This window comes from Cetorhinus maximus, chromosome 2 (assembly GCF_964194155.1).
Source record: "Cetorhinus maximus chromosome 2, sCetMax3.hap1.1, whole genome shotgun sequence".
NCBI classification, from domain to species: domain Eukaryota; kingdom Metazoa; phylum Chordata; class Chondrichthyes; order Lamniformes; family Cetorhinidae; genus Cetorhinus; species Cetorhinus maximus.
The window spans coordinates 66,491,420-66,506,184 of record NC_135880.1 but is presented as its reverse complement, the minus strand read 5'-3'; the positions used below and the strand labels follow the sequence as shown (position 1 = coordinate 66,506,184).

General features: G+C 40.2%; 1 protein-coding gene across 4 annotated transcripts in view; it reads left to right on the top strand.

Moving 5' to 3' along the window:
• The window catches only part of chd1 (chromodomain helicase DNA binding protein 1), a 222,532-nt gene that overhangs the window by 90,184 nt on the left and 117,583 nt on the right, over nucleotides 1–14,765 (top strand). For all 4 annotated transcript variants that reach the window (XM_078565773.1, XM_078565765.1, XM_078565793.1 and 1 more), the window contains one exon: nucleotides 8,012–8,143. In XM_078565773.1, coding sequence (XP_078421899.1) covers nucleotides 8,012–8,143 — 132 coding nt within the window. The remainder of the gene's footprint in view (nucleotides 1–8,011; nucleotides 8,144–14,765) is intronic.

Genomic DNA, 14,765 nt, shown 5'->3' with positions numbered 1-14,765 from the left:
TGCCTGTCATTTTTTCAACATTTCTCGGCCCAATTTCCACAACGTTTCTCTGCTCTCCCTTGCCCACGATCGATCCAGCCCGTGTCCCAGCTGCTCGCCTTTCCTGACTGAGCACTGCCTGGCGCTGAACCTTTCGATACGTTGTCCCTGCCTGTTGAACTCTCAGACTGTGTGCTGCAATCTTCGGTTTGAGACCCCACATGTTACATTGACTTCGGATTTTTCTGCTTACCAGCTTCTTCCATCAGCACTGACACCAAGTTGTGTGTGGTGTGCTTGAAAATGAAACATTCTCCACTACTGGCACCACGTTGTGATTTTTTTCTCCTTGTGCTTACTTAGTAAATAAAAATTAAGGCACCAACCACGCATGAGGGATTGGCTAACACAAAAATACATAGGTTCATTTATTAAGGGTTTGGGAAGTTGGAAAACTTGTACACATATCTGAGCTGGTAGCTTCCTCAGAACAAGCTGAGACTAAGTTTGAATCACATGATACGTTGCATCATTCCTCCTCTAGCGATATATACAGAAAACCTAACTACACCCACTTAAAGGAGTACCACAACAACCTCTAGTAGATTGTCTCAACTTCCTGGATTATTTTGGAAAGAGCTCCAGTTTCTCTTGTCCCTCCACATTTCTATAGCTCCCAAAGCCTAAATATTATCTTAGAGAAATCTAAATTAGAAGGCACCATAAATGTGTGGATGAGAGCAGGAAACTGGAAAAGGGAGATAGACAGATTAAATGAGTGGGCAAGACTATGGCAAATGGAGTTCAATGTCTGGAAGTTTGAGGTTATACGCTTTAGATATGAGGAAGGCAAATCAAAATACTTTGTTAATGGTGAGAAACTGTGAACTGCTGAAGAGCAAAGTGTTGTGTGTTCATGTGTCCATAAATTTAAATTCAATTAATACAAACTGGAATTGAAATCTAGACTCAGTAATGGTGACCATTAAACTATCATCAATTGTTATAAAAAAACCCATCTCTTTCACTAAGGACCTTTAGGGATGGAAATCTGCCATCCTTAGCTGGCCTGCCCTACGTGTCACTCCAGACCCATAGCAATGTGGTTGACTCTTAACTGCCCTCTGAATGGCCTAACAAGCTACTCAGTTCAAGGGCAATTAGGGATGGGCAACAAATGCTGGCCTTGCCAGTGACACCCATATCCCATGAAATAATAAATAATAATAAAAAAATAAGTAAAAGATAGTGCACATGTAATCAAAAAAGCTAATGGAGTGATGATCTTTACCTCAAGGGGGCTGTAATACAAAAGGAAGAAACTTATGCTTCAGTTGTACAAATCATGTTCAGACCTCAGCTGGAGCATTGTGCTCAATTTTGGGCACTGCACCTGAGGAAGGATATTTTGGCCTTGGAAGGGAATATCACCACAATGATACCAGGTTAAATTATAAGGATGGACTACATAAACTCGCCTGGGATTCCCTTGTGTTTAGAAGGTGGTGAACAAGGCTATTTTGGAGTGAAATCAGGAAACATTTTTCCATACACAAGTGGAAATCTGAAACTTGTCCCCTAAAATACTATTGGTCCTATGTCAATTGAAATTTTCAATAAAATCGAAGGGAATTCCAGAACTTTTATAACCTCAGCAGCTGAAAGCTGTCGGTGGTGGAGCGATTAAAATTGGGATGCGCAAGAGGCCAGAATTGGAGGATTCTAGGCCTGGAGGAAATTACAGAGACAGGGAGGGGTGAGGCCATGGAAGGATTTGAAAACAAATATAAGAATTTTAAACTCAAGGCGTTGCTTAACTGGGAGCCAGTATAGGTCAGCAGGTTTGGGGTGATGGGTGAACAGGACTTGGTTTGAGTTAGGATGCAGGCAGTAGAGCTTTGAATTATCTCATGTTTATGGAGGGTGGAAGAAAGCAAGCTGGCCAGGAGTGCATTGGAATAATCAAGATATAGATGAGGGTTTCAGTAGAGGTTGAGCTAAAGCAGGTGCTGAAATCAGGTGAAATCACAGAGGTGAAGATCACTGTTTTTTATGAAGGCAAGGATATGTGATCAGAAGCTCATTTAGGGTCAGATGTGATAACAAGGTTGTGAACAGCCTGGTTCAATCTCATACAGCTGGTAGGGAGAGGAATGGATTTTGTGGCAGGGACCAAAGATAGTGGTTTCAGTCTTCCCATTATTAGTTGGGGGAAATTTCTGCTCATCCATTCCTGGTTGGATAAGTGGCTTGACAATTTAGAGGCAGTGGGGGAATCGAGAGCAGTGATAGTAAGGTTGAGCTGGGTGTTTCATCGTACATGTCAAACCTAATGGTGTGTTTTTGGATAATTTCAAAGGGCAGCATGCAGCTGAAAAAAAGGAGAGGGCCAGGAGGTGGAGAGTTTTAGGGAATGAATTCTAGAGTTTAGGACATAAACAGCTGAAGGCATGGGAGTCACTGATGGGCCTATTAAAATTGGAAATTTGTAAGAGGGTAGAATTAGAGGAGTGCAGAGATCTTAGAGAGTTGAATAGTGGGAAGGGCGAGGTAATGCTGTGCTTGTCCAGTACCATTATCAATCAAAAATTAGTTGCAAGTTGTGGAATGGAATTTCTGAAAGTTGGTGATTTGTGAGATAATACACTGTTGACAACCAGTGGCCTCTGAAGTGGTCTAACATGCTACTCAGTTATAATACTGTACATTGGAACAAAGTTAAAAAATCAAATGAACCTGTTGACAGGCAGTCCTCTGCTACCAAAAAGCAGAAGATTGGCAATGGCGTGAAACCATCATCAATTCCAAGTTGCACACAATCCTAACTTGGATATGTATCATCGTTACTTCACATCATTAGGACAACACCAACACCTAAGAAAATAGCAGCTCAAGGAGAAGGCCCATCACTACCTCATGGAACTGGGGATGGGTAATAAATGCAGCCTTGCCATTGTGGCCTACATCTTGAGATTTTAAAAAAATTTGCACATGGGGTACGGTTGTCACTGGCAAGGCCAGCATTTATTGTCCGTCCTTAATTGCCCTTGAGACGATAGTGGTGAGAATTTAAACAAAAACAGCCTGATCCTTTTCCATAAACAAGTTTTAATGTCAATTCACTGTTAAGTTGTTCTATAATGCTACATATTCTAAAATAATTTTGTCTCAAGTTAAAGCATTACAATTATATTTAAGTTTTTTTTTACAATTTTTCAGAAAAAGAATATATAAATTTTGTTTAGCACGATTTTTAAAATTTTTAGATCACACTGAAAATAAATTCCCTAATTTCTGCAGCCTCCCCACAAGTAGGAAATTGCCAAAGCATGAAAGAAGAATCTCCCTAAAAAACATACACTGTGATGTTCTACTCTGTTCTATATTAGACTTCGTTCTGAACTGCAATGGCAGATTTTTTGGAAGCTAGCTGAAGTTAATCTGACTACTTTGGATCAGAGATGGTACTTTTGCCTCTCAGTGACGAGCCATTCCAGGGATTTAATATGAGATGTTAATCTAAGGAACCCTTGGTTATTTTATTACCACATTTGACGCAGTCTCATTGTGCTCAGAGATAGTTCTGACTCTGATAATGCTGAACAACAGGATCAAACAGTTCCAGCTAATAAACCTTCCCATTGATATCATTCTTATGAAATAGTATTAGGTGTCACACTTTGGGAAAAGTTGTAAAAAGCTCATGGAAAGAAGATACTTTCAGATGTCAGTTGAGTCCCATCTGGGATTTGAGTCATATTTTAAGCAAGCTTAAGTCAGAACGGTTTGAATTGTTACTGTGCTGTTATGTTTCCGACATTCAGCACAAAATATTAGTAAATTGAAGACTTTAGCAATTGCTCAAAGCCAACATGAGGACTTAGGTGCTCAGCGTTTCTCTTCCAGTGGTATACTCCAGTTTCCATGTGAGATTGGATAAATGAGGAAGGATTTTATTGGCTATATAAGTCTTCTAAGTCTTTTTTGTCATAGAAAAAGTTTGTCTTTGATTCTGCCACTGATCTGGTGGTATTTTAATTTGTATTACATTGTTGTCCCTGTTACATTTGTTCTTAATGTTTCCTTTGGTCAGAGAACCACAGTTGTGATTCAGAGTAGTCATATATATAGAGCATTGACTGAAATTATTGACAAAAATATATCACCCTATCAAAATGGCAATAGAATGAATATATATCCTGAAGGTACTGAAATATTTCCATTTCCCAGCCTTGCCTCAACCCTGTAGGATGTTGTCTGTTCGTATTTGTTTTGGAAATTTCTAATTGTGCTTCGCACACTGGAATAGAAATTGTTTCTAAATAAGAATAGCTCTACAATTGTTTTTAATTTAAATTACATAAGCTGTGTTTTTGGGCAAGGAATTCAGTTGGTTCAGTTCTGCCCTAATATCCATCACAACTGTCAAAAGAATTGACCTGGTCACTCTGGACTATTGGAAATCTAAAATTAGATGTTCAATAGATGGTGCATCTTAAATATTGTTAATGGTTGTAACTGTTAATCATGAAGAAAGAAAGGAGTTCCCTGGCATGTGTGATATTGCAGTGAAGATACTAGGGAACATCAGAGTAAATATTCAGGCGATCTCTTTCTGATAGCCTTTTGAAATGCCTTTTGAAATTTTGCCCCTATGCAGGCACAGCTTGAAATGAATAAATTGAAATTCTCTGATACTACTTCTGGTGCGTGCATTGACCTTATCTACAAAAATAACAACTTGCATTTGCATACAGTAGTGCTATTAATGTGGTAAAGTGTTCCAAGGTGCTTCACAGTGTTATCAAACAACATTTGACATAGAGCTGCATAAGGAGATATAAGAGTAGTTGGCCAAAAGATTGGTCAGAGGTAGGTTTTAAGGAGAGTTTTAAAGAAAGAACGAGAGATAGAGATTTACGGAAGTGGTTGCAGAGATTAGGGCCTCTGCAAGTGAAGGCATGGCTGCCAGTGGTGGAGTGAGTAAAATGGAAGATGTGCAAGAAGTCAGGAGGAGCACATGATTGGAGGGGCGCATAGTTTTCTCAGGCTGGAGAAGGCAACAGAGATAGAGAGAGTAAGGCATGGAGAGATTGAAAACAAGGATGAGAATTTTAAAATAGAAGCTTTGCTCACCTGGTAGGTCAGCAAGCACAGGGATAATGGATGAAAGGGTGGTTGCACATCATTGAGGGTGAAAGCCAGCATTACAAACCCAAGAGAATTCTGATAATGTGGTTACAGATTACAAGACTTTGGTTTATACAATGAGCCATTGCATTCTGAAACAAGAATATATCTTCCTGGTTCCTTCTCCTGCCGTTTGACTTTTTTTCTTTGGTTGATTTTCAACTTCGTTTGTCCAGATTAGATAGTTCTAAGCTTGAATTTTTGGCCTGATCACACATCACTATGACTGCCTTCGCTCCTGACAGTTCAAGGATGCGGAAAGTATTACACCAGGGAAGCCTGTAAGATCTACGGGCTTCCCAGGTGTGATACTTTCCGCATTGTTTCTCCTTCTCCCTGAAGTAAGATGTTGCAGCTTCTAGCTAGGGCAGCTCAGAATAAGACTTGCGGGATAAGGCTCAAAGCCCCATCCAACACCACTTCACAACACTTAAGTAATTAGCCATAGTCCACAGAGGACCATATGCATTTATCTCCAGTATAGAGACACAATTGGTTATATATAGCTTGAGGGGCACCACTCTGTAAGTGTGGGGCAAGGCGAGCAAGCAGGCCTCCATGAACTACCACAACCGGCACAGAGATTGAGCCCGCCCGCACAATTGGCATCATTCTTCCATCACACTCTAGCCACCCAGCCAACTGAGCTAACCAATCTCCTGAGTTAATAGCATCAACAGTTAGTGTTGGTCTATTAAGAAATTGCCTGTGCTTATACTGAAATTTTGAATAAAAACCACAAAATTTGGTTGTGCTGTTATTAGAGAAAATCAGCTCTTGGAGAGCGGTCATGGAAATGGGCACGATAAAGCAAGAAAATAATTTAGGCATTGTAAATAACCTTAGAGGTTAAAATTTTAGGACAAAAGTCATAATCACAATTAAGTGCATTCAATTGAATGCCAGAAACATTAGGAGCGAAATATTGTAAATAATTGAAAGTGAACGTAGCAGAAGGGAAAAGTGAATTTGATAGAGCGCTATAGATTGTTAAACAGTGAGGTGAGATGATAGCATAGTGGTAATGTCACTGGACTAGTAATCCAGAAACACAGGCTAATGCTCTGGGGACAAGTGTTCAAATCCCACCAAGGCAGCTGGTGGAATTTGGATTCAAATTAATAACAAAAGAAGTCTGGAATTGAAAGCTAGGCGCAGTAATGGTGACCACAAAAGCTATAATTGATTGTTGTAAAAACCCATCTGGTTCACTAGTGTCCTCTAGGGAAGGAAATCTGCCTTGCTTACCTGGCGTGGCCTACATGTGACTCTAGACCCACAGCACTGTGGTTAACTCTTAACTGTCCTCTGAAATGGATGGGCAACAAATGCTGGCCTTGTCAGTGATGCCCACATTCCATGAAAGAATAAAGGGGAAAAAAAACAATAGATTGGATATGCAGTATTCTGGATGTGAAACATTTCAGAAAGGAAAAGATGTAACAATATGGCTGAATATTTTAGAATTGGGTTCCACTACAAATCTGCTGAGATAAGTAAAGGAAGGCAACAGCATCTTGCATGCTGAGTTTAGATGGATGTATTGCTAATAACGGTGGCTTCAACCAATTGAGTATTAACTGGAAATGCCCAGTGGAAGTGTAGCAATTGAATCTTAGCTGGTAAGAGTGGCACAAGACTGCTTCTTGACACAGTATGTCATGGACCCTCCCAGAGCAGGGGGTCCCATCTACACTTGAAAGCAATCAGATGTCATCCATAATCTATTAAAGGTATTTGAACCTCAGGGGACCAATAACCATAATACAATCAAATATAAGACTGTCTGACAATGGGTAGCCAGCAAGAGCTGGGATGAAAATGCTTAATTTCAAGAAGGCAAATTTTGATGGAAGCAAGGGTGAACTGAAAGAAATTAAGGACACATTCCTGAACAAAAGTTGAAGAAAGTTAGAAAATATTTTAAAATATATTAAAGAAGTGGAACAAAGCATGTACAAAAGATAAATAAGCACAGGCTAAGCCAGCAGTCACTACAGTGGCTAAACAGAGAAATTAAAATAGACATCTAGAAGAGAGTTAAAATGTACTAAGGCGTTTTAAAAAAAAAAAAATTGGAGAGAACAATAGCAAAACTTGTCGAACACATAAATACAATAATCGAGGAGAAGTTAAATATATAAAAAATTAAAGCGATGGTATAATTGAAGATGGAATGGTTCAATGTCATGGTTAAATGCAATAAGTTAACTTACAATGGTTAATAAATGTGACATAAATTAAAACCTCAGGCTAGCAATCAAGCACCATTACGAATTGAATGAATGAATATCAGAACTGGTGTGGATTTGTGCAAGATACCAGTTTCATATAAGTAACTTGCAAAAATATGCTTAAAAAAGTCTCCCTACACATGTTCCAGACTGTATGGAACTTGTAAAATTTATGTGCATTAGGGATGATCCATTTCTGTTGACACAAGTACTTTGGAGTGGAAAAATGGTTTAAATGTGCATTTCACCTTTTTTTAAAAACATAAAGCTTTTAGTATTGGACTGAAAAAAATATAAAAGCAGTCTTCACATGCGAGCTAAATATATTTTGGATCTTGGTAAGTTGAGTACTTTTCTCTTACTGTTTTCTGGATGTGGGCATCGTTGAAGAGGTCACATTTGTTGACCATTCCTAGTGCTGTGAAGGTGGTGGTGTTGAGCCTTATTGAACCAATACTGTCCTTCTGCTGGTCTTCCACAAGTAGGCCACTCTGGATATTGAGCCAGTGATAATGAAGGAATAATGTGTGTTCAGAAACTGTTTAAGCATTTCATATACTATAATATCATGGATATTCCCTCTTGTAATACACTTTCATTTCTCTTAGTGAAGACTGGCACATGTCTGGTTCTGGTTCTGAGGAAGAGGAAGAAGAAGATCGAGAGAAGAGTACCTCAGGAGACAGCGAATCAGACTACCAGCCCAATAACAAAGTAAAAAGCAGAAAGCCTCAGAACAGGTAAAAGTTGAGAGTCAGCATCCTGATCAATCATCAGCTCCACCACAGGCTCTCTAAATAGTTCTGTCATACAGTAATTCGTTCACTGGTCTGTGCTATTAACTGATCCCTACTGAGATGATATTATAGCTTGCTGAGTTAAAGGAAAAAATTTGGAAAGGTTTCTCATTCTTGTGCGCTATCCTTTGCCCTTACTATAAGTAAGCATGTGTGGATGTCAGGTGAGCACAAGATTGTGCATGGATATCATGTCTTCTCTTACATCTGGGTAACCTTCCATATTCTTTGTCAAGACCAATGTTGGGAAAATAGTCATAGAGGTCTACAGCACAGAAAAAGGCCCTTCGGCCCATCGAGTCTATGCCAGTCAAACAAGTACCTAACTATTCTAATCCCATTTTCCGGCACTGGGCCCATAGTCTTGTGTGCTATGGCATTGCAAGTGCACATCCAAATACTTTTTAAATGTTACGAGGGTTTCTGCCCCTATCACCCTTTCAGGCAGTGAGCTCCAGATTCCCACCACCCTCTGGGTGAAAAAATTCTTCCTCACATCCCCTCTAAACCTCCTGCCCCTTGCCTTAAATCTATGCTCCCTGATTATTGATCCCTCTACCAAGGGGAAAAGTTCCTCCCTGTCTACCCTATCTATGCCCCTCATAATTTTATACACCTCAACCATGTCCCTCCTCTGCTCCAAGGAAAATAACCCCAGTCTACCGAATCTCTCCTCAACTAAAACTCTTCAGCCCAGGCAACATCCTGGCAAATCTCCTCTGCACTCTCTCTAGTGCAATCACATCCTTCCTATAATGCAGATTCCAGAACTGCACGCAATACTCTAGCTGTGGCCTAACCAGGGTTTTATACAGTTCCAGCATAAATTCCCTGCTCTTAGATTCTATGCCTTGACTAATAAAGGCAAGTATCCCATACAGATAGGCTGGTATTGGGACTATACTGAGCAAGGAACTAATACTTGCAGAAGATGATGGAAAGAATAGAAAAATAAGAGTTGGATAATAAGCTCCATAATATTTCATTTGTTTAACTTGTGATTTCCAAAGCAGATGGATTTGTGCGTTTTATATATTATATATATATATTTTATATATATATATAATATATATATATATATAGATTAAAAAAGAATATATAATTATGTATATGTATATAAATGATGTGCTATCGCTAGCTTTCTGGAATTTCTAGTGAGGAAATTCTCGGAGAAGAAATCTGGTAGGCAGCCGATAGCAGACCCCAAATTAGCAACATCCTGAGATTCAGATGTAATTTGTGAGGTTATTCATAAGAACATAAGAAATAGGAGGAAGAGCAGTCATTTGGCCCTTCAAACCTGCTCTACCATTCAATAAGATGGTGGCTGATCATCACCTCAACTCCACATTCCCATACTGACCCATATCCCTTAATATCCAAAAATCTATCAACTCTGTCATGAATGTACTCAACAACTGAGCATCCACAGATTACAAAGATTTGCAACTCTTTGAGTGAAGAAATTCATCCTTATCTTAGTCTTAAATGGCCAACCCCTTATTCTGAGACTGTGACCCCGTGTTCTAGATTTCCTGACCTGGAAAACATTTTCTCAGCATCTACCCTGTCAAGCCCCTTAAGAATTTTCAATTAGATCACCTCTCGCTTCTAAACTCCAGGGAATGTAGGTCTAGTCTAATCAATCCCTCCTCATAGGACAATCTCCTCATCCAAGGAACCAGTCTAGTGAATCTTTGTTGCACCCCCTCCATGGCAAGTATATCCTTTTTTGGATAAGGAGGCCAAAATTACACATACTGCCCCAGGTGTGGCCTCACCAATGCCCTGTATAATTGTAGTAAGAGTTCTTCACTCATACTCCGATCCCTTTGCAACAAAACTAACATGCCATTTGCCGCCTTAATTGCTTGTTGTGCTTGCATGTTAACTTTGTGATTCACATGTAAGGACACCCAGGTCCCTCTGAATGAGAACATTTTCTAGTTATAGCCTGCCAACCTGAAAATACCTCGTTTTTTGCTACCCTGTTTTCTGTCCATTAACCAACGCTCAAACTATGCAAATATATTACCCCCCAATCCCACAAGTCCTGATTTTGTGCAATAACCTCTTAAGTGGAACCTTATGAAATGCTTTTTGAAAATCCAAATGCATTACATTCGCTGGTTCCCCTTTATCCATCTTAAAACCACAACAGCTTATATTTGTATAGTGCCTTTAACATAAAACTTCCCAAGATGCTTCACAGATGCATTTTAAAACAAAATATAACACTTAAGACACATCAGAAGATATTAGGTAAGATGGCCAAAAGCTTGGTCAAAATGTTAGATTTTAGGGAGTGCCTTAAAGAAGGAAAACAACATAGGCGGAGAGGTTTAGGGAGGGAATTCCAGAACTGAGGGCCCAGTTACATGCTTAGGAAAACTCTTAACAGATTTGTTAAACACAATTTCCCTTTCAGAAATTTGTGCTGACTCTGCATAATCATGTTATGACTTCAAGTGCCCCCTTAACCACATCCCTAATAGATTCTTGCTTTTTGAGCACTACTGATGTTAGGCTAACTGGCTTGTAGATCCCCTTTTTCCCCCATCCTCCTTTTTAAAATAGTAATATGTTTGCTACCTTCCAGTCTTTCTAGAGTGTAAGGAGTTCTGCAAAGTCAAAATAAGTGCATCCACTATCTCTGCAGCTGCCTTTCTTAAATCCCTAGGATGCAGAACTTCAGGCCCAGGGGATCTGTTGTCACGTGGTCCCATTAATTTCTCCTTTTTCTTTACATATTGTTACAAATCTTGGCCAAAGCCCGAGATATGGGGAAGATCAGGTTAGGGACCAATAACGTTTTGTTTAAAGGAGGTAAAGGTTGAGATTCAAGGCACCTGTTTTTGGAATAAAGCACAAGATTCCCTGGGTTTTGAACAAACAAAACAAACTTTACCATACAAGTTCAGAAAGATAAAACAATTTACGATTAACAACTCTGAATGTTAGAGTATATGTGAATTAACAGATGAACTATGTTCGGGCACACCACACTACTGAGTAAATGACAAATGCAACCAAGACAGAGTCCATGGATTTCTCAAGAGCCTACCCAGGCATCAGTAAACACCAAGTCAAACAATCTTGTTGACAATGGCACACGGGGGATTCCCAGCTTTATCTTCGAGCACCTCTCCTTGGAATTCTCTCCAAATTTCGCTCCCATTCAGACAGCTTTAACAATGGCCCACCTCACAGGGTTTCAATCTTGCTTTCCGAGATTTCCTCTCTCTGGATTCCCGAATACACTCAAACACTTGCTCACAAGCACACTTTCAGATTAATGGCCATGCCAAGCGGAACACCACTGCTCCAAAGGCGTACCTTTGCCCTAGTTGCCCTCTTTACTTAAAGTCTGCTTCCCGCAGCTCACTCTTTAACTTAACTGGGACATGTATCTGTCTCTTTTTTCTTTGTGTCACTTCTTGAGGCAGTCTGCCAACCATTAGCAGTTGTTCACTTGACCCTTGAACTGTTCTGGTGATCTATCAAAACACTCCCAGAGGGTTCCACCTTGTTACTAAGCAGGAACCAATGTAACAGGCATTGGAACATCCTGTACCTTAAATGTTGCAATCTCCACAGGCTGCTAATTTAGCACCCAGAGAGAGACAGACCAACAATTTCATGACAATATACTGGATTTCTTTAAGTATTTTCTCATATAGACTAGAATAGTAACAGTATAAAGGGAAAAGAGGAGCAGGAATTCCTGAAATGTGTGCAGAAGAACTTTCTTGATTAGTTTCTTTCTATCCCAATGAGGAAGGAAACAGTGCTGAATCTAGTCTTGGGAAATGAAATTGAAAATTTTTCAATGGGGGAACATTTAGAGAACAGTGATCATAATATCAGGTTTAGAATAACTAAGGAAAAGGACAAGGAACAATCAAGCATAAAAATTGTTTAACTAGAGGAGGGCTCATTTGTGGAATCATCAAATAGTACAGCACGGAAGGAACTGTTTGGCTTGTCAAGTCTCCGCAGATTCTTTAAAAGGCAGATTACTTAGTCCAACACCCCAAGCTCTTTCCCACATTCCTGCAATTTTTTCCTCCTTCAAGTATTTATACAATCCCCTTCTGAAGGCTACTATTGAATCTGTAGCTACCACCTTATCATACAATTCATTCCAAATCTTAACCACTTGTTGCGTTTTTTAACAAAAAAGTTGACTCTCTTGTCACCTCTGGTTCTTTTGCCAATCACCTTAAATCTGGTTATAAATCCTTCAGCCATGGCAAGCAGTTTTTTTAACTCCTATCTAAACTGCTCATAATTTTAAACACAGTATTAGATCTAGTCTTAACCTTCTCTGCTCTAAGGATAACAACTTCCTTTTCACCAGTCTATCCACATAACTCTAATTTTTCATCCCTGGGTTCTAGTACTCTTCAGTACACTCTCCAAAGCCTTAAAGTCCTCCCTAAAGAACTGGATTCAGTATTCCAGTTATGCTAAACTTGTGTTTTATATAGGTTTAGCATAACTTCCTGGCTTTTGTATTCAAAGCCTCTGTTTTATAAACCCAGGATACCATATGCTTCATTAACTGCCTTGTTAAATTGTCCTGTGATTTACAAAGATTGTACACAAGCACACCCAGGCCTTTGTTCTCGCAGCCTCATTTAAAATTGTACCATTTAGTTTGTATTGTCTCGTCTCATTCTCCCTGCCTAAATGTAACACTTCACACTTTTCTGCATTGAAGTTGATCTGCATGTGTGCACTCATTTCTGTTTCTGAGTGTTTTTCATTGACTCGAGAAGTGAACTGTTCCAGGTGGGTTGGAGTCAGAAATTGGTTGGCAAAGCAGTAATGTAATATCTTTTACCATTCGTTCATGGAATGCGGGTGTCACTGGCAAAGCCAGCACTTGTTGTATATCCCTAATTGCCCTTGAGAGCAGTTAAGAATTCGTCACGTTGCTGAGAGTCTGAAGTCACATGTAGGCCAGACCAGGTAAGGATAGCAGATTTCTTTCCCTGAAGGACATTGATGAACCAGATGGGTTTTTGTGACAATCGATGGTAATGTCATGGTTTCTGTTACTGAGGCTAGCTTTTAATTCATGATTTTATTAATTAAATTTAAATAGTCCATTGGTAGTGCCGAAAAGCTTTGACAAAAAAGTCTCTTTTTTTCAGCAATGCTCAGATTGGATTTAAATTCCACCAGCTGCTAAGATAGGATTTGAACCCTTGACATTAGCCCGAGCCTCAGGATTAATAGTCCAATGACACTCCCACTAGGCCACCAGCTTCCCAGGAATAGAGAAGGGAGGCTTTCAAAAGGATATGGTTCAGGTACAAAGCTAGAGCTGCTCCTGTGACGGGTAAAGAAAGGGCATCCAAAAGCCAGAGTTCCATAGATAATTCACGATATAGATGTTAAAAACAGAAAAACGAGGCTTATGACAATGTAAGGTAAATAATACAGCAGAGAACCAAGCTAAATACAGAAAATACAGGGGAGATTAGGAAAAGGAAAATAAAAGGGACAAAGAGAGAGTAGATCAGTGGATAACATAAATGGGAACCCGAGAGCCTTTTATAAACATTTACTAGTAAAATCATTGTCCAAGAAAGGCTGTGACCAATTAGAGAGTGAGAAGGAAATCCTGTGGAGGCAGAGGGCATGCCTGAGTTACTACATGAGTGCTTTGCACCTGTTTTTACTAGAGAAGAGAATGCTGCTGATGTAGCAAAATAAAGAAGAGTTAACGGTATTGGATATGATAAAAAAAAATTGCTAAAAGGCGGTGCTTAAAAGGTTGTCAGTCCGGGATGGTCTGAGGGCTCTCAGCTTCTTCCTCGAACAGAGGCCCGAACAATCCCCATCCACCCCTACTCTCCTCCGTCTGGCTGAACTTGTTCTCACACTGAACAATTTCTCCTTTAACTCCTCTCACTTCCTCCAAATAAAAGGTGTGGCTATGGGTACCCGCATGGGCCCCAGCTATGCCTGTCTCTTTATAGGGTATGTGGAACATTCCTTGTTCCAGTCCTACTCCCGCCCCCTCCCACAACTCTTTCTCCGGTACATCGATGATTATTTTGGTGCTGCTTCATGCTCTCGGCGGGACCTGGAAAAATTTATTAATTTTGCTTCCAATCTCCACCCCTCCATCATTTTCACATGGTCCATCTCTGACACTTCACTTCCCTTCCTTGACCTCTCTGTCTCAATTTCTGATGATAGACTGTCCACCAATATCCATTACAAGCCTACCGACTCCCACAGCTACCTCGACTACAGCTCCTCACACCCCGCTTCCTGTAAAGACTCCATCCCATTCTCTCAGTTCCTTCGCCTCCGTCGCATCTGTTCTGATGACGCCACTTTCAAAAACAGTTCCTCTGACATGTCCTCCTTCTTCCTTAACCGAGGTTTTCCACCCATGGTGGTTGACAGGGCCCTCAACCGTGTCCAGCCCATCTCCCGCGCATCCGCCCTCACGCCTTCTCCTCCCTCCCAGAAACATGATAGGATCCCCCTTGTCCTCACTTATCACCCCACCAACTCCGCATTCAAAGGATCATCCTCCGCCATT